This window comes from Pelophylax lessonae (genome assembly GCF_965119305.1).
Source record: "Pelophylax lessonae genome assembly, chromosome: 7".
Lineage (NCBI taxonomy): Eukaryota > Metazoa > Chordata > Amphibia > Anura > Ranidae > Pelophylax > Pelophylax lessonae.
Genome location: NC_138774.1, coordinates 37,481,327 through 37,502,285, shown reverse-complemented (window position 1 = coordinate 37,502,285; position 20,959 = coordinate 37,481,327). Strand labels below are relative to the sequence as shown.

Below are 20,959 nucleotides of genomic sequence, written 5' to 3'. Positions count from 1 at the left end.
TTTTTTTTATTAATGATTTTTTTATTAATAATTTATTTTTTAATTTATTATCTTGATTTATTAATTATTAATCGTTTTTATTCACTTTTACTGTTTTCTTCTTAAGGCCCTGTTCACACCTGAGCGTTTTTCAGCTCGTAAAACGCTAATCTCTGAAGTCTCACATCGCCCAACAAGCAAAATCCCATTCATTTCAATGGCCCCTGTTCAGATCTGAGCGTTTTGTCTTCAGAAGAAAAACACCTGAAGCTCACAAAAGTACGTGAGCTTCTTTTTTGGCAGATTACAAGCGTTTCTTGTTAGATGTCAATGCCTGCCTCCAAACACCTCCAAAAAAACGGCTGAAAAAATCCCCAAAAAAACGCCTGAAAACGATCCGCTCAGGTGTGAATGGAGCCTTAGAATTCTAAGCCTATAAAATAAAACAGATTTCCATGCAGGGCTGGCCTAAGACATTGTGCTGCCTGGGTCCAAAAATGAAATGCTGCTCCCCTCCAAAATAAAATTTCGCTCATCAAAAGGCCCACGCAATTTTATTTTATATCATGATAAGTAAAACTAAAATGTATCAGGAAGTCAGATTTATATGCAACAGCACCTTGTCTACATTCACAATTATAGGACATACCATTATGTTTAATTCCAAACCACAAACTCCAGTATTATTTTGTTTGTCTGAATGTCTGACGTCTTTGCGCACACCACAATCACATAAGGAATGTTCCCCCGGAGGAGACGCCCCGCCTCCTCATACTCATCAGTTTGCACTACGGGCGGCAGTATGAGATGAGGAAATGCCACCTGTAATGTGCCGCAAACTGGCGATACACAAAACTGCTGGAAAAAAAAAAATTCTTGGGCATCAACTTGCTGCCCCTCTCAAAGTGCTGCCGGGGTCCAATGGACCCAAGTGGGACCCATGGTAGGGCCGGCCCTGTTTCCATGCAAAACAATATACCGCTTTGACATTTAAAAATACTGATATAATCAGACCGCCAGGGAGGTTAATTTGTACAGGTGGCTATATCAGTGGTGTATTTAGGTTTTGTGCTGCCCTAGGCTGGACTAAACTTGTACACCCTCTATTTTAACTATGACCCACCCCTTCCTGTCAAGGCCACACCTTTTCCTGTTTCAGACCCACCCTGTCATCTGTAAACCACACCCCTTCCTATTTAGGCTCCACCTTTTTCTCTTAGAGCTCCACCTCTTCCTCTCTGTACATTAAAAGTGGGTACAACGTGCCTACTTGTATATTTTGTTGTTTTGTATAGGTATGTCGGTTCGCGGGAGCGCTGACACGGGAGCAGACTCTGACGGGACTCAGAGGACGGATCAGGAATTTTTTTTCATGCGGGGAGGCGGCTTTCTTGCCAAACCCCCCCACCCCACAAAGTGCCGCCCTAGGCCTGGGCCTTGTCGGCCTACGCCAAAATACAGCAGTGGGCTATATGCAAAACTTGGGCTCCTAGGCACCAAATACATATATAGTTTAGGTTATAATGTATACTGCGCCAACCCTAGATATACAGCAGCCAGCAACAACAAATGACAATTTGTGAAATCAATATATAAACAAAATGCAGCACTGATACATTACATAGTTGTGCTATAAAGTACAATAGTGATCATGCATATAAATATAGGCTTAGCAAAAAAAATTTGCAAAATCTCGCAATTAAAGTGCTCTAGTGTACAACACATGAATATATGTGTACTTCAATAATAAATGTGCAATTGATAATAAAGTGCAAAATTACACATAAACCACACAATTTGTGCAATAATAAACAACAAAATGCATGTATATAAATAAAGTGCACATACAACAAAAAAAATGCATGTGTTGTACACTATAGCACTTTAATTGCAAGATTTTGCACATTGTTTTGCTAAGCCTATATTTATATGCATGACCACTATTGCACTTTATAGCACAACTATTTAATTTATCAGCGCTGCATTTTGTTTATATATATATATATATATATATATATATATATATTATGTTATCTGGCTCAATTCTCCCCTGTGTATGAGTCTTTATTGTTCCTAGAGGTGCTTTGAATACGTTGTTTTTGCAACTTTGTTTGTTCTGTTTGTTTGCCTGAACAGCTGTGTAAATGCAAATCTTTCATTGTGAGGACGCAATGTGTGTGTTTTGTTGTTGCAGACCTTGCAGTATGAGGGAGAAGAAGAGCAGGAAGGGGTTATATACAGCGTGTATTTACGCAGTACAAGCGCACAACAGGTAAGGGGAGCTGTACTTCTAATAATAACCATTGCTTTATATAATGTCCATCTGCGGTGATCTGCAGTGTGCCAGGGACTAGTTGGGGGTTACCAGAAAATCTCAGAGTTTACCCTCATCTCCAAGCAAACTGCAAACAAATATGCAATTAAAATACATAATGTTCAAGCTGATGCACCAGGATAAGTCTATTTACTTTAAAAAAAAAAGTGAGTTATTTGTAGGCTGTTGCAGTACTGTACATTAGGTCCATTGATGTGCTGTGGTGCCATTTGCAACCTTGCTCAACAGCACATGTCAAACGCAAGGTCCGCGGTCCACCAGTCCATTTCATGTGGCCCTTGCACCTAGGGGCTCTGAGGAAGAGGCACGGCCTCGAAACGCGTCAGCCCTCTGCTTTCAACGAGATATCGGGCCTCTACTATGAGGCGGCTCTATGGAATTGATGTGCCTGTATTTCACGAATGTTTGTGAGTAGCTGATTTTTATCTTGATTTAATAAACTAGCTGAGGATAATGCGCTAGGCTGGTGCGCCCTTTCTTTGTTTTGTATCTACAGTGTCTGGTCGACCGCCCCGGTCGTAAGGGGCAGCAAAGCCTAGCCATAATGGATGCCAAGTACTAGCACGAGTTCCGGGATTGAGGCAGCCTGAGGACCAGGTTCTGAGCGCAGGAGTGGGGTGCTGTATAGCACTTATCTTTTTTGGCCCTAGCACCTATCCTGCAGCTTCAGAACCCCCCTTGTCTCCTCCCCCACCCTGTCTCAGCAGTTGGCAGTAGAGAGGAGGACAGAACTCCTCCACCAGATCCTGCGCTTCTCCTTGCAGCCATGGAGAAGCTCGCTTCTGCCCCCCGTCCCCTTCCCTGTTTTAGCAGTTATAGGCAGAGAGGAGTACAGAACTCCTTTTACAGATTCTGTTCAGCTGCAGCAGCCCCCCCCCCCCCCTCATCTCCACCTCCCCTGGTCTCAGCGTTCAGCTGACTCCAGCCCTCCTCTGGTCCTCTTCCAGACCCTGCACTTTCAGCTTCCTAGCTCTGACCACAGCCTCTTCTCAACAGCAGCACAAGGTAAAGGGGGTGCACTGTGATGTAAGGGATGGTGGGGGACTTGTGACTTCTGATGGTGGGGGGAGCTCGTCGTGACTTCTGATGGTGGAGGGCCTCTTGACTTCTGATGGTGGAGGGGCTCTTGACTTCTAATGGTGGCGGACGGTTCTTGACTTCTGATGGTGGCGGACGGCTCTTGACTTCTGATGGTGGCGGACGGCTCTTGACTTCTGATGGTGGCGGGCGGCTCTTGACTTCTGACGGTGGCGGTCGGCTCTTGACTTCTGATGGTGGCGGATGGCTCTTGACTTCTGATGGTGGAGGACGGTTCTTGACTTATGACGGTGGCGGTCGGCTCTTGACTTCTGATGGTGGCGGATGGCTCTTGACTTCTGATGTTGGCGGATGGTTCTTGACTTCTGATGGTGGCGGACGGTTCTTGACTTCTGATGGTGGCGGAAGGCTCTTGACTTCTGATGGTGGCGGATGACTCTTGACTTCTGATGGTGGCGGACGGCTCTTGACTTCTGATGGTGGCGGACGGTTCTTGACTTCTGATGGTGGCGGGCGGCTCTTGACTTCTGATGGTGGCGGACGGTTCTTGACTTCTGATGGTGGCGGACGGCTCTTGACTTCTGATGGTGGCGGGCGGCTCTTGACTTCTGATGGTGGCGGGCGGCTCTTGACTTCTGATGGTGGCGGACGGCTCTTGACTTCTGATGGTGGCGGACGGCTCTTGACTTCTGATGGTGGCGGGCGGCTCTTGACTTATGACGGTGGCGGTCGGCTCTTGACTTCTGATGGTGGCGGATGGCTCTTGACTTCTGATGGTGGAGGACGGTTCTTGACTTCTGATGGTGGCGGGCGGCTCTTGACTTCTGATGGTGGCGGACGGTTCTTGACTTCTGATGGTGGCGGACGGCTCTTGACTTCTGATGGTGGCGGACGGTTCTTGACTTCTGATGGTGGCGGGCGGCTCTTGACTTCTGATGGTGGCGGACGGCTCTTGACTTCTGATGGTGGCGGACGGCTCTTGACTTCTGATGGTGGCGGGCGGCTCTTGACTTATGACGGTGGCGGTCGGCTCTTGACTTCTGATGGTGGCGGATGGCTCTTGACTTCTGATGGTGGAGGACGGTTCTTGACTTATGACGGTGGCGGTCGGCTCTTGACTTCTGATGGTGGCGGTCGGCTCTTGACTTCTGATGTTGGCGGATGGTTCTTGACTTCTGATGGTGGCGGACGGTTCTTGACTTCTGATGGTGGCGGATGGCTCTTGACTTCTGATGGTGGCGGATGGCTCTTGACTTCTGATGGTGGCGAACGGTTCTTGACTTCTGATGGTGGCGGACGGCTCTTGACTTCTGATGGTGGCGGACGGCTCTTGACTTCTGATGGTGGCGGACGGTTCTTGACTTCTGATGATGGCGGACGGTTCTTGACTTCTGATGGTGGCGGGCTGCTCTTGACTTCTAATGGTGGCGGCTGGCGGGCAGCAGAACTAAAATCCCCAAATTCTCATCTCTGCTCCAGTAATGTGATGTCCACAAACTCCCTCGCTGGCTTCTTCTGGGTGTCGGGTCTTTTTTGGCTGTCTTGATTGGCTGGCACAGGATGATCTATATTTCTTTGCTCCCCATCTTCTGTAAATACTAATATTATCATTATTTTTCCTAAAACTCTATTGGATGCCCTGAAAACAAAACAACAAGATAAGAGAAAAAAAGAGAGAGTGGAAAAAAAAAGGCAATAAGAGAGGCATATCCAAAAAAAATAGACTTATTTCACTTTACCACCCTAATCCATTTCACAGAAACAGTCCAATGAGACTTGAAAATTAAAGCCTCATGGCTAAATTAGAGTGCCCTGCGCTTGTGAAATATGAAGTTCTTTGAAATGAGCATAGGTGTGCGCACAGGGTGTGCTGGGTGTGCCTGGGCACACTCTAATCGAGCCCCATGCAGTGCCGATTCGCCTTGCTTTCGGTCTCCCCCCTGCAGTGCTGCCAGCTTCCTTCCTTTCCTCTCAGGAGTGTGGAAGGGGCTGGTGAACATTTCATTAACCAGCCTTTCTTTTCAGAATGAACACAGTGAGTGATCTGTACTGCTCGCTCCTGTCTTTATTCTTAACTAAAGCATAGTAAACTACTGTATATTCACTGCAGGCTGCAGAGAAAGGGACTGGGGAATCTCTGTTCTCTGTTTCTTTCTCTGTCTCTAAAGTGAAACATCAGGGGTCTGTTTAGACCAGTGATGGTGAACCTTGGCACTCCAGATGTTTTAGAACTAAATTTCCCATGATGCTCATGCACTCTGCAGTGTAGTTGTAGTTCCAAAACATCTGGAGTACCATGGTTCCCCATCACTGGTTTAGACTAGGAATCGACCGATTATTGGCATTACCGATATATCGGGGGCTGATATGCACTTTCCCCGATATATCGGAATTGGCCCCTGAGGTTACCGATATTGCCGATATTTCGGGAAAGTGCTGTACCGGAGTGATGCCTTCAGCAACCATCCTGCGTGGCCAGCGAAGACCCGATCAAAGTGCTGTACCAGAGTGATGCCTGCAGATAGAGGCATCACCCCGGTACCGGCGTCCATAGCCAACGGTCGGCTGTCTTGTAATGACAACCGATGCGGCCTTCCGCGGCTCGCCCGGGTCTCCCCTCCCACCGGGAGACCCGGGCAACCATCCTGCATGGCTGGCGAAGACCTGATCAAAGCCGCATTCGGCCCTGATTGGGTCTCCATGTAAAAACCTGGAAGGGATGTCATGACATCACTTCCGGGTACTCGGCGCCAAATAAAAAAAAAGACCGCATTCAAAACAGCCAAACTTGGCATTTTGAACGCTTTTAAGTGCAAAGTAGGGGTTTGGGGTCTTTTAGAACCCCAGATCCCTCTACAACAGTACCTGTCAAGGAAAAAAAATAATTTTTAAATGTACAAAAATATCGGCCGATACCGATAATTAATGGCCAAAATATCGGTATCGGCATTAATAAAAAGATATCGGTTGATCACTAGTTTAGACCCTTGATATTGTGGTCTGGGGTGCACACTCTAATGCAATAGGCTGTGCACATCAATGCAAATAAGCCTATTCTGTTTTACATTTTGGATCCTGTAGAGTTAGTCCTGTGATTTACAGAGCAGACCGCACAGACTGGAAGATGGCTCCACTATTGCATGGTACAAGTTCTGTGTTACCACCATAGTCTGGACTATTAGTATCATAATGTTGATTCATTGTCCATTGAACAGACCAGTAGAGAAGGTGTGACACAGGAAACTAGAAAGCTGAGACAGATAATAGGGGTGTCACTTGCACTGTGTGGAAGGACTGCCTGGATCACAAGACTGCCCAAACAGAACTAAAGCTCTTTTGTTAGGTGACACTGGTCACGTATATGTATCTGAACTCTGGAGTTGTGGCTGCAATAGTTAGTTTCATGTTCTCACCACCACGGCTCTCTGAGTTCTAATTCCCCTTTAGACTGCTGCATTGCACAAGCTGGCTGCATACATTTCACAAGTACAGAACTTCCATATACTAGTAATATGTTACTCCGCCACTACGGCCAAAGCCTGACGTCTCTGCTCTGTGCTTCCGTCTGACTGTTATCCCTCCAAATTCTCTACTGCTGGAGGACTCTGCTCCTTCCTCTAACACTCCTCTCCTTAAATACTCTGCACTGCTGGAGGACTCTGCTCCTTCCTCTAACACTCCTCTCCTTAAATACCCTGCACTGCTGGAGAACTCTGCTCCTTCCTCTAACACTCCTCTCCTGAAATACTCTGCACTGCTGGAGGACTCTGCTCCTTCCTCTAACACTCCTCTCCTTAAATACTCTGCACTGCTGGAGGACTCTGCTCCTTCCTCTAACACTCCTCTCCTTAAATACCCTGCACTGCTGGAGAACTCTGCTCCTTCCTCTAACACTCCTCTCCTGAAATACTCTGCACTGCTGGAGGACTCTGCTCCTTCCTCTAACACTCCTCTCCTGAAATACTCTGCACTGCTGGAGGACTCTGCTCCTTCCTCTAACACTCCTCTCCTGAAATACTCTGCACTGCTGGAGGACTCTGCTCCTTCCTCTAACACTCCTGTCCTGAAATACTCTGCACTGCTGGAGGACTCTGCTCCTTCCTCTAACACTCCTCTCCTGAAATACTCTGCACTGCTAGAGGACTCTGCTCCTTCCTCTAACTCTCCTCTCCTGAAATACTCTGCACTGCTGGAGGACTCTGCTCCTTCCTCTAACACTCCTCTCCTGAAATACTCTGCACTGCTGGAGGACTCTGCTCCTTCCTCTAACACTCCTCTCCTGAAATACTCTGCACTGCTAGAGGACTCTGCTCCTTCCTCTAACACTCCTCTCCTGAAATACTCTGCACTGCTGGAGGACTCTGCTCCTTCCTCTAACACTCCTCTCCTGAAATACTCTGCACTGCCAGAGGACTCTGCTCCTTCCTCTAACACTCCTCTCCTGAAATACTCTGCACTGCTGGAGGACTCTGCTCCTTCCTCTAACACTCCTCTCCTGAAATACTCTGCACTGCCGGAGGACTCTGCTCCTTCCTCTAACACTCCTCTCCTGAAATACTCTGCACTGCCGGAGGACTCTGCTCCTTCCTCTAACACTCCTCTCCTGAAATACTCTGCACTGCTGGAGGACTCTGCTCCTTCCTCTAACACTCCTCTCCTGAAATACTCTGCACTGCTGGAGGACTCAGCTCTTTCCTCTAACACTCCTCTCCTGAAATACTCTGCACTGCTAGAGGACTCTGCTCCTTCCTCTAACACTCCTCTCCTGAAATACTCTGTGCAGTTGTCATGATCTCCTGTAGGGTGAAACGTACCTTATAAAACCTGCTAGGAATACCAGCCAAGCACAGCCTTGTGCGTCTCATACAGGCCTTGTTACGTCTTTTGAAGAAATGAGTCAGCCCTAGCCTTCAAGATAGTCTGGCACATGCCACGCTGGCAGGACAGTACAGCCATTGTCTCATTGTATATTAGATACAGTACACATGTCACCACTGTCTTCTCATTATTGCTAGAAGTTTATTAGAACTTCCAGGGACTTCTTCCTCACTTCATTGCACACAATACTGTATTGTTTAAAACCTTGCAACACTTTATGTGTAATTCTGATATGTTTAATGAATGTGAGTCCCTTGGACTGTACACCTGCTGTGCCCATTATGAAGAGTTCCAACCATCCCTGTACTGGGTTCCCAGGTCTGCATACCTGCTGTGCCCATTATGAGGGGTTAATTTTGTTTATTGAAAAATCTTACAAACAACAACTTATATACAATAAAACCATAATAAATAAATTAATAAATAACATATTTACAAAATAATTAAATATAACTATACAAAACCAAAAACCAAACAAGAACATAATAAATAAACCAAATTGCGCACAGCATAAACCCTATGAGAGAGCCAGACTAAGGAACATCACCGTCACCATGCATGTAGCCTTTTATCAAAAATATATTTTATCTGAAAATCTAGGGGAGTGAAGCAAGGACAGAAAGAAAAGCCGCACACCCCGAGATCAACAGGCAGCAGCTACAGAGTCCTGATATTCCTCCACGCCTTTATCCAGGCCTCCTGCTGCCACCTGTCTTTCTCAAGACCTCGAATCTTCCCAACCTCACCCAGAATGTTCTGCACCACCACCTCAACAGGGAGGATTTTACTCCGTAAGGATACCTGGCACCGTGCACTCCACGTGAAATAACGGACTACTACACTAACTAAAAAAAGTGTTTCCAAATCATAATCCCGGCGAGTCTGGAATGCCCCATACACCCACCCTGCATAACTCATATGGGGGAGGAAGGGTACACTCAGAGCCCTCCCTACCCTCTTGTACACCTCTATATTAAAAGGGCACTGAAGCAAAAAATGATCCATGGACTCCACCGCACCTCCACACTCTACTCTCGGGCAGCCACGATCACTCACAGAGAGAAACTTCAGGTTGCCCTTCACATATAGTTTTCCATGGAAAGCGAGCCAAGCCTGATCCCTAAACTTCATTGGGATTCTCTCCAAATTAATCAAACGCAAACCCTCCCCCAAAACTAGGCTTGGGCAATCCCTTAAGGCCAGTGGTTCGCAAAAAACAGAGCTCATGATCCGCTTCTCAAGAAGTTTCCTTGGAAGAGATCTGATCTCCCCTGCCGTTACTTGCCACTGCCGAAGTATTTTCAAACACGGGGCAACATAAGTCGGGAGCTTATCATGCTTGACCCTCAGGCTTTTCACTGGCCCACCATTTTATGAGGGGTTCCCACCATCTATGCACAGAGTGCCCAGGTTTAAACACCTGCAGTGCCCTTAGAGTGGTTCATGTGCTGGGTTCTCAGGTCTGCATACCTGCTGTGCTATTATGAGGAGTTCCCACCATCCCTGTGCTGAGTTGCCAGGTCTGCACACCTGCTGTGCCCATTATGAGGAGTTCCAACCATCCCTGTGCTGAGTTGCCAGGTCTGCACACCTGCTGTGCCCATTATGAGGAGTTCCAACCATCTATGCACGGAGTTCCCAGGTTTAAACATCTGCTGTGCCCTTAGAGTGGTTCATGTGTTGGGTTCTCAGATCTACATACCTGCTGTGCCCATTATGAGGAGTTCCAACCATTCCTGTGCTGGGTTCCTGGGTCTGCATACCAGCTGTGCCCATTATGAGGAGTTCCCACCATCTATGCATGGAGTTCCCAGGTTTAAACACCTGCGGTGCCCTTAGAGTGGTTCATGTGTTGGGTTCTCAGGTCTACATACCTGCTGTGCCCGTTATGAGGAGTTCCAACCATTCCTGTGCTGGGTTCCCAGGTCTGCACACCTGCTGTACCCATTATGAGGGGTTCCCACCATCTATGCACAGAGTTCCCAAGTTTACACACCTGCGGTGCCCTTGGGCAGTGCCCTTAGAGTGGTTCATGTGCTGGGTTCTCAGGTCTACATACCTGCTGTGACCATTATGAAGAGTTCCAACTTCCAACCATCCCTGTGCTGGGTTCCTGGGTCTGCATACCTGCTGTGCCCATTATGAGGAGTTCCAACCATCCCTGTGCTGGGTTCCCTGGTCTACATACCTTCTGCGCCCTTTGCTGGGTTCCATGGTCTGCATCCTGCTGTGCCCATTAGGAGGAGTGCCAACCATCCCTGTGCTGGGTTCCCAGGTCTGTATACCTGCTGTGACCATTATGAAGAGTTCCAACCATCCCTGTGCTGGGTTCCCAGATCTGCATACCTGCTGTGCCCATTATGAGGAGTTCCAACCATCCCTGTGCTGGGTTCCCAGGTCTCCATGCCTGCTGTGAGCATTATGAAGAGTTCCAACCATCCCTGTGCTGGGTTCCCAGGTCTCCATGCCTGCTGTGCCCATTATGAGGAGTTCCAACCATCCCTGTGCTGGGTTCCCGGGTCTGCATACCTGCTGTGCCCATTATGAGGAGTTCCAACCATCCCTGTGCTGGGTTCCCAGGTCTCCATGCCTGCTGTGCCCATTATGAGGAGTTCCCACCATCCCTGTGCTGGGTTCCACGGTCTGCATACCTGCTGTGCCCATTATGAGGAGTTCCAACCATCCCTGTGCTGGGTTCCCGGGTCTGCATACCTGCTGTGCCCATTATGAGGAGTGCCAACCATCCCTGTGCTGGGTTCCCAGGTCTACATACCTTCTGCGCCCTGTGCTGGGTTCCCTGGTCTACATACCTGCTGCGCCCATTATGAGGAGTTCCAACCATCCCTGTGCTGAGTTCCCTGGTCTCCATGCCTGCTGTGACCATTATGAAGAGTTCCAACCATCCCTGTGCTGGATTTCCAGGTCTGCATACCTGCTGTGCCCATTATGAGGGGCTCCCTCCATCCCTGTGCTGAGTTTTAGGATCTGCACAACTGCTGTACCCATTATGAGGAGTTCCAACCATCCCTGTGCTGGATTCCCAGATCTGCATACCTGCTGTGCCCATTATGAGGAGTTCCAACCATCCCTGTGCTGGGTTCCCGGGTCTGCATACCTACTGTGCCCATTATGAGGAGTGCCAACCATCCCTGTGCTGAGTTTTAGGATCTGCACAACTGCTGTGCCCATTATGAGGAGATCCCACCACCCCTGTCCTGAGTTCTCTGGTCTGCAAACCTGCCACACCCATTATGAGTGGTTCCCACCATCCCTGTGCTGAGTTCCCAGTTTTACACACCTGCTGTGCCCTTCAACCAATTTGATTTGACTAAAGAACTGTATCTTTTTGGACTCCATTGCACCGAATGGACAATTTGATCAATAAATGGTCTGTTTCATCATTAAAGAGTACAGTGCATCTGGAAAGTATTCACAGCTCTTCACTTTTTCCACATTTTGTTATGTTACAGTCTTATTCCAAAATGGATTAAATTCATGATTTTCTGCAAAATTCTACAAACAATTCCCCATAATGACAATGTAAAAGACGTTTGTTTGAAATCTTTGCAAGAAAAAAAAAAATGATGCTTTGTTCGGGACTCCAAACCAGCCAGCGGACAGGCCAGTTGGTTGCTCGTTTCTCCCAGTGGGACGGGAGACCTGGGCAGAGCCGCAGAAAGCGGCGGGAGGGGGGAGGGATGTCCCCCCCCCCCCCACTCGCTGGAATAACGGCTGCTGAGCCGCATCGGCTGTTATCTCCTGAAAGCCGACCACCGGCTCTAAAGAATGGTACCAGGTTGATGCTTGCAGTTGCAGGCATCATCCCGGTACAACCACTTCTGCAAGCCGACAAACGGGTATGTTGGTTTGCGGGAAGTGGTTACGTTTATTCATCATGTATTCAAGGGGAACCGTTGATTGCTTCCATTAGCAATAGTTATTCTGGCTGCTAAAAATATATATGTGATGAGTTTTATCGATTTTCTGGGGACCTCTTTAGCCACTTGCCGTCCGCCGCCTGACTATATACGGCGGCGGTCAGCCCCTCCCAAGCAAAGTGACGTACCGGTACGTCACTAGCCTCGGAGCGAATAGGGGGCGAATAGGGCGCTCGTACCCGACGAAGCCGGCGCGTGTGACCGGCGGACCCGATGTCCGCCAGTCACTCGCGATCGTCGGGTAGAGAGGGAGAAAGGCAGGCGGCTAATGTAAACAAAGCCGCCCGCCTGTCACTCTCCCCTGTGTAAAAGCACAGATCACTCGGTCCTACTATGTAGGACTGTTGATATGTGCTATTACACCACTAGCCACATCCAATGACAGTTAGAAACACGCCCCTAGGGACACACTTAACCCCTCCCTCTCCAATAAAGTTAACCCCTTCCCTCCCAGTGTAATTTTTAAAGTAACAGTGCATATGTATAGCACTGATTACTGTAGTAATGTCACTGGTAACGCCAAAAGTGTCAAAAATGTCAGTCAAGGGTCCGATTTGTCCACCGCAATGTCGCAGTACCACAAAAAAAAATCGCAGATCGCCGACATTACGCGTTTAAAAAAAAAAAAAAAATTACAAAAATCTTTCCCTTAGTAAACGCAATAACTTTTGCGCAAACCAATCAAAATACGCTTATTGTGATTTTTTTTACCAAACATAGGTAGCAGAAAACAAATTGGCCAAAAATTTAAAAATATTTAGATTTTTACATTTTTTTGTGGGGGAATTTCAGATAAAAAATGTGAAAAATATTGTTATTTTTGCAAAATTGTCGCTCTTTTTTTGTTTATAACGCATGATCAAAAAATCGCACAGGTGATCAAATACCACCAAAAGAAAGCTCTGTTTGTCGGAAAAAAAGGACGTCAAATTCATTTGGGTACAGCGTCGCACGACCGCGCAATTGTCCGTTAAAGTCACGCAGTGCCGAATCGCAAAATACCCCCTGGTCAGGAAGGGGGTAAAATCTTCCGGGGCTTAAGTGGTTAGGAAGCATTTGAAAAAGCGCTGGTTCTGGGGATCTATGGATATTAACCCCTGTCACTGAATGTATCAAATTAAATATGCAAATCCAGAATTTGGTGACTACTGGGCGCTGCCACCAAACATGATACATTGTACCCATCTGGCCACAACGCCTAAAGCAAATGGGGGAAGCAGATGGGTGCATCTTTGCAACTTTGGTCGGGACTAAATACCAACGTAGGAGCGTTTTATAATTTGCTTCAATCAACGTTGTATTAATGAATATTTTGGATAATGAACAGGCAATATCTTGCCTGTCAGATAATTCAAAAGTGGTATTCAAATCCCGTTCCCATTGATACATGTAAGGGAGTTTAGTAGTCTGATCAGTAGGCGTGGCCTATACCGTAGATATCCGTCAACGTAGGAGGCCTTTTGTTTTACAAATTATGAACTATCTTGTCAGTGTAAGGGGTCTCTGTAGCAAATTAAGTTTAGACTGTATAAAAGAGATAAGCTGATTATATCAGAAAATTTCACTAGAGGGCATTTGTAACAGGTCTTTAAAATATTGTAAAGAGTGTGGTTGGTCACCACTGAGGTAGTCACCTATCCAAAAAAGCCCCTTATTAAGCCACCCCAGAAATGGCATCGGAGTTAATCTGGGAGAGAGTTCAGGATTGCAAAACAAGGGGGCCAGTGGGGTATGTTGAGATGACAGGGGCTTACAATGTTTTACTTTATCCCAAACCGCTAGGGAATGGGACAGGGTAGGACATAAAATGGGGGGGGGGGGGGCGAAGACTGCTAGGAAAACACAATAGAGAACCAATGGCAAAAGGGTGGCATGAGAGAGCTTCAAAAGATACCCAAAGGGGTGTGATTCCCTTGGCCGTTGTATAGGAAAGCTGAGTTATTTAAGCAGTTTGATATTAAGCCTGTAAATTAAGGAGTCCAAGCCCACCACTCAGTTTCGAGCCATATAACGTCAATTTATTCATTCTGGGTTTTTTATTGCCCCAAAAAAAGTGAAGAACTTCTGATTGTGAACAGATAATAGTTGATTCTGCCAAACCAAGATAAGGGATAGTCCGCCCACCGTCAAAGATCTTCCCGAAGTTGACGAAAAAGTGGAGGATAAGTAAGGCAAATATTAAGTTCCATGCGGGCCTGTTCATATTTATGCAATAGATCGGGGTGGGAGGAATGTTTGTGTTGGTTAGCTAGGGCTTCCTATTCCTTAGTTTTAGCAGTAATCCTCTCGTTGCGAGCTTTAAGTCTAGACGAGAACTGAATCAGAAAACCCCGAACAGAAACTTTGTGTGCCACGCAGTTGATGGCGGGGTTTGTGTCTTCTGCTTTTATTAGTATCAAAATAATTTTTCAAGTGGGTAATAATATCCAGGGAATAAGATTGTTACTAAGGATGGATTCTTTCAATCGCCAATGAGATTTAGCCAATTAGAGAACAATAAAACTACAAGGTCGTGGTCGGACCAGGGCGTCGAGACTATCTTAGCTGAAAGTAATTTGGGTAAAAGCCTGGAAAGGATAAATACATGGTCAATACGGGAGTAGCGGTTGTGGACTCTAGAAAAGTGAGAGCGATCTCGAGCGGTAGGATTGGCCTCTCTCCAAGCATCAATAAGATCACGATGATGTAACAGTTGAGCAAATTTGTGGCTCTGCTTAGGGGGGATTGCCGTCGAGATGTGTGAGATTTGTCTAAAATATGATCTAGCGCCAAGTTGGAGCCACCGGCCAAAATGACATCTCCCTCGAACTCTGTGGCTAAAGATCGATGCAGGGAATGGAGAAAGGCCACCTGGTTTGTTTTAGAAGCATAATAAACCAAAAATGTTCCCAACTTCTCTCCCAGGTGCCCCTTCACCAATAAGTAGGGCCCTTCTTTGTCTTTTATTTTGGCTTCTGTAAAGGGAAGCAGTCGTGACAAACAGAGCGCCACCCCTCGTTTTTTTCTCTCTAGCAGCATTAGCAAAATAACAAACCGGGCAGTCTTTATGTATATAGCAAGGAGTGAAAGAAGAAGTAAAATACATTTCCTGAAGGGCTACAATATCAGCACCCAGTGATCTATAGTAAATAAATACTTTAATACGATTAGCAGGTGAGCCCAACCCCTGAACCTTGGAGTTATTTAACTTGGATATGGCAAAAGATAAAAATATCTAACAGGCAGACTCACCTACCAACGCCCGCGCTATGGGATATGTTTTAAAGCAGAAAGTAAAATAAAAAACTTTTTTTTTTTTTTCAAAATTGTCGGTCTTTAACCACTTTACCACCGGAGGATTTTGCTGTCTTACGTCTGGGCCACTTTTTGCGATTCGGCACTGTGCAAATTTAACTGACAATTGCGCGGTCATGCGACGCCGTACCCAAACAAAATTTACGTCCTTTTTTTCTCACAAACAGAGCTTTCTTTTGGTGGTATTTGATCACCTGTGCGATATTTACTTTTTGCTCTATAAACAAAAAAAGAGCGTAAATTTTGAAAAAATAACAATATTTTTCACATTTTTTTATATGAAATTCCCCCCCAAAAAATGTAAAAATCAATTTTTTTTTTAAATTTTTGGCCAATTTGTTTTCTGCTACCTATGTTTGGTAAAAAAAATCACAATAAGCGTAGTTTGATTGGTTTGCGCAAAAGTTATTGCGCTTACTAACTAAAGGAAAGATTTCTGTCATTTTTGGTGTTTTTTTTTTTTAACGAGTAATGGCGGTGATCTGCGATTTTTTTTTTTTTTAGGGACTGCGACATTGCGGTGGACAGATTGGACCATTGACTGACATTTTTGACACTTTTGGGGGTACCAGTGACATTACTGCAGTAATCAGTGCACTGTTATGCACTGTTACTGTAAAAAATGACACTGGCAGTGAAGGGGTTAATTTTATTGGAGAGGGAGGGGTTAATGTATGCCTGGTGCTTACTCACGTGTGTGGGGGGAGGGGACTGAGTGACAAAGGGACAGATCGCATGTTCAGCTATGCTGAACCCTGCAATCTGACCCTGCCTGTCACTTAGGAGATCCGCCCGCTTGTGTTTACACAAGCGGGCGGATCTCCACACTCGATTCCCCAACGATCGGGGAAGAGCAGCGGCTCCCGCTGTGAATGAATACAGCGGGAGCGTGCCTCCGTCGGTGCGCGCGCTGCCGAGAAAGGGGAATGTCTGGTGACTTAGTACTACGTCGCCAGACGTTATCGAGCCACTTTGCCGCAGTAGTGCTCTAGTGAGCAGACGGCAAGTGGTTAATTTATATAATAAAAAAATAAAAATCCCAGTGGTGATCAAATATCACCAAAAGAAAGTTATATTTGTGTGAAAGAAATTATATAAATTTAATTTGGGTACAGACTTGCATAACCGCGCAATTGTCAGTTAAAGTAGTGCAGTGCCGCAGAGCAAAGAAATTGGTCCTGAAGGGGATAAAACCTTCCAGAGCAGGTATGCCTGCAGGGAGCCCACCCCTCCTTAAAGGCACAGATATGCTTGTGATGGCCAGCAAAAGCAAAATGGCAGCAAAGACATGCAGTGCATCCCTGCACCCAATTCAACCAACTGTACAAAAAAGTCCCGTGCATCCCTGTGCCTTTAAGGAGTGGTGGGCTCCATCCAGGCATACCTGCCCTTAATCTATCCATTCTTATATGTGCTTCTACTAGGGTTGCCACCTCATCCCTTTAAAAAGCATGCACATATTAATTACACAGGTTCTGTGGCTGATTTAAGGTGGTAATTAACCACTTGCCGACCAGTCACTGGGACTGTACTGCGGCAAAGTGGCTCGTTCCCGTCCAGCGACGTACCTACGTCGCTGGACTCCTCCTCTTGTGGGCGGCGCTCGCGCGGCGCCGGAGGCTCGCTCCCACTGTTTTCAGTCACAGCGGGAATCGGGCCAGGGGAGGAGCGGCAGCGATCACCGCCGCTCTTCCCCGATCGTCGGGGAATCGAGTCTGGAGATCCGCCCGTTTGTGTAAACAAAGTGGGCGGATCTCCTGAGTGACAAACAGTGACAGATTGCAGGATTCAGCATAGCTGAACATGCGATCTGTCCCTGTGTCACTCAGTCACCTCCCCCCACACACGTTAGTAAGCACCAGGCATACATTAACCCCTCCCTCTCCAATAAAATTAACCCCTTCCCTGCCAGTGTCATTTTTACAGTAACAGTGCATATTTATAGCACTGATTACTGTAGTAATGTCACTGGTCCCCCCAAAAGTGTCAAAAATGTCAGTCAAGGGTCCGATCTGTCTGTCGCAATGTCGCAGTCCCAAAAAAAAAAAAAATCGCAGATCGCCGCCATTACTCGTTAAAAAAAAAACACCAAAAACGACAGAAATCTTTCCCTTAGTAAACGCAATAACTTTTGCGCAAACCAATCAAAATAAGCTTATTGCGATTTTTCTTTTACCAAAAATATGTAGCAGAAAACAAATTGGCCTAAAATGATAAAAAAATTTGATTTTTACATTTTTGGGGGGGGGGGGGGAATTTCATATAAAAAAATGTGAAAAATATTGTTATTTTTCAAAATTGTCGCTCTTTTTTTGTTTATAGCGCAAAAAGTAAAAATCGCACAGGTGATCAAAGAAAGCTCTGTTTGTGGGAAAAAAAGGACGTAAATTTTGTTTGGGTATGGCGTTGCATGACCGCGCAATTGTCAGTTAAAGTCTCACAGTGCCGAATCGCAAAAGGTGGCCTGGATGTAAGACAGCAAAATCCTCCCGTGGTAAAGTGGTTAAGGTGGTAATTAAACTCACAATGAATTTGCCCCAGAACCTGTGTACTTCATATGTGTTTGGGTTTAAAGGGATGAGTTGGCAACCCTAGCATCTACTATGGCAGCTTTGACAATTTAGAGTTAGGACCGCAGTATATACAGGAGGTCCCTTATCGTGGGCATTGCGGCTCACGCATATATTTGCAAATGTTTGCAAACCAAACCCTAATCGTAAACTATTAGACGGGGCCAATTTGGCTGTTTTGCAAGCTGGTTGGTAAATGTTCTAGAAAATCTTTTGTTTGTGACCAGCACAAACCCGTATCTGTCTATTAAATGACACCCTTCCTCTCTGTCAGGTGATTTACAGCTCGGTATGATAGGATTGTTCTGCACGTTGACAGGTATGACTTGCGTAATGTGTTTTCTCTTCCCTCCAGGCTCCTGTGAAAATATTAACACTCCGTGCTGGAACTCTTCCAAGACTCGTCCGCCATCTTCTAGAAGCCCGAAATCTTGGGGACACCTCCTACATCCCAGTGTTCCTGGCCACTTATCGCACTTTCAGTAGCACCAGCGAGGTGTTGGCGTTACTTCTGGACAGGTTGAGTTACTTTGTTATGTTTGGGTGTCAGTGCGGTGATGGGGGTTGTGAGACTGGGGGTTGGGAAAATGGCAATGTGGATATTCCAGAAGTTGCTCACACAGTGGTCCATTATGTGGCTTATGTGGCTTTAGGTGATCCCTTCTCGGATTCCTCTGAGTTTAATCCTAGGAGAACCAGTTTATTCTTATTAAAGTAGACCTGTCTTTAAAATGTATCTAGATTGGGATAGAACTGAAACCTTGGCCAAATTTTTATTGCTGACAGTGTCCCCGCTGGGGAGATTCAGCCTCTCTAATTTTCCTGTTGACCATTTTTAGAAGAAGCGAGTCAAAAATTTGCCATCAAAACAGGAATAGGGGATAAATCTTAACTTTATCCCATTCCAAGACCATGGGAACTAATATGAAGTTGCCCCCCTTTGTGGCTAGAACAGCCTCCAGTCTTCTGTGAAGGCTTTCCACCAGATTTTGGAGTGTATCTGTGGGAATTTGTGTCTGTTAAGCCAAAAGAACATTTATGAGTCTGGGTACTGATGTTGGAAGACCTAATTCCCAATAGGCATTTCAATTCTTTCCAAAAAGGTGTTCAGTAGGGTTGAGGTCAGGGCTGGCTCTATAGAGGCCACTCTAGTTTCTCCACACCAAACTCAACTTTTGCTAATGCGGTGGTTCACCAGTATTCTGTATTGGTGTTTTAGCCCTCAAAAGCTAGTTGAATTTGCCTGAAAATTTTAATGTGCGGCCAACATAAGGGGACTTTTGGCAGGAAATGGATGCTAACTGTATTTATTTTTACCCACTCAGCAGTAATGCAATGTTAGATAAAGTTAATAAAACAATCAGTGTTTTCTGTATTAAGGGAAATTCCTTCTTCCGGCCTCTGTTGATGAGGGGAAACCAACATTTAGGTAGAGCTCTTGATTGGATTTCCTAAAATCAAGCAACCAATCCAGATCCTCCAACCAAGCTCATTGAGAACAATTGCCAAAGGGCCATGGAATTTCCCTCTTCACAGATAAAACTTTTTGGGGCTTTCATTGGCCTTTCATTACAGGAAGAGGCACTATGGGGTGGATTTATTAAACCTGGAGTGCAAAATCTGGTGCAGCTCTGCATAGAAACCAACCTGCTTCCAGGTTTTATTGTCAAAACTTAAAGTGATACTAAACACACACTATTTAATGTTCATTGTCCTTTCTATTTCTGTATGTGGATGATGGCGCTGTAATTTTCTTAAACAATAAAAAAATATCTAAGTACCTTTTTTCTAATCCATATACATCTGTACCTGACCCAGCTCTTTCCCAGCCTGTCTGCAGAGAAACAGTGGCAGGAGGAGCTTCTAGTCCTCTGCTGCTGATCACATGTTCAAAATAAATAACAAATAAAAAACCTTTGGGATACAGAGTACAAATAAATTAATAATATCAATAAACGGTTTTAAATTGTCATACAAATATATACAGTATCTCACAAAAGCGAGTACACCCCTCACATTTTTGTAATTATTTTATTATATCTTTTCATGTGACAACACTGAAGAAATGACACTTTGCTACAATGTAAAGTAGTGACTGTACAGCTTGTATAAGTGCCGGTTCACATTACGTCGCTCCGACTTCAGGGGCGACCTGTGAAGTCGCGTGCAGCACGACTTTGGCGCCACTTGCACGGACTTCATAAAATGAATGTCTATGCAAGTCGCCTCCAGGTTGCCCCGAAGTAGTACAGGACCCTTTTTCTAAGTCAGAGCGACTTGTGTCGCTCCTATTAGAACGGCTCCTGTACCGCACAATAGGAGTGTGACGGACCGCGACTTGTCAGGCTGACAAGTCGCGGTCCAAGTCGGACTAGTGTAAATACGGTCTAACAGTGTAAGTTTGCTGTCCACTCAAAATAACTCAACACACAGCCATTAGTGTCTAAACCACTGGCAACAAAAGTGAGTACACCCATAAGTAAAAATTTAAAAATTGGGCCCAAAGTGTCAATATTTTGTGTGGCCACCATTATTTTTCAGCACTGCCTTAACCCTCTTGGGCATGGAGTTCACCAGAGCTTCACAGGTTGCCACTGGAGTCCTCTTCCACTCCTCCATGACATCATGGAGCTGGTGGATGTTAGAGACCTTGCGCACTTCTACCTTCTGTTTGAGGATGCCCCAAAGATCCTCAATAGGGTTTAGGTCTGGAGACATGCTTGGCCAGTCCATCACCTTTACCCTCAGCTTCTTTAGCAAGGCAGTGGTCATCTTGGAGGTGTGTTTGGGGCCGTTATCATGTTGGAATACTGCCCTGCAGCCCAGTCTCCAAAGGGAAGGGATCATGCTCTGCTTCAGTATGTCACAGTACATGTTGGCATTCATGGTTCCCTCAATGAACTGTAGCTCCCCAGTGCCGGCAGAAC

General features: G+C 46.0%; 1 protein-coding gene across 2 annotated transcripts in view; it reads left to right on the top strand.

Annotated features, from left to right (window-relative positions):
* Nucleotides 1–20,959, top strand: part of RGL2 (ral guanine nucleotide dissociation stimulator like 2) — a 121,232-nt gene that overhangs the window by 53,108 nt on the left and 47,165 nt on the right. For both annotated transcript variants that reach the window (XM_082262565.1, XM_082262566.1), the window contains 2 exons: nucleotides 2,174–2,251; nucleotides 18,388–18,551. In XM_082262565.1, coding sequence (XP_082118691.1) covers nucleotides 2,174–2,251; nucleotides 18,388–18,551 — 242 coding nt within the window. The remainder of the gene's footprint in view (nucleotides 1–2,173; nucleotides 2,252–18,387; nucleotides 18,552–20,959) is intronic.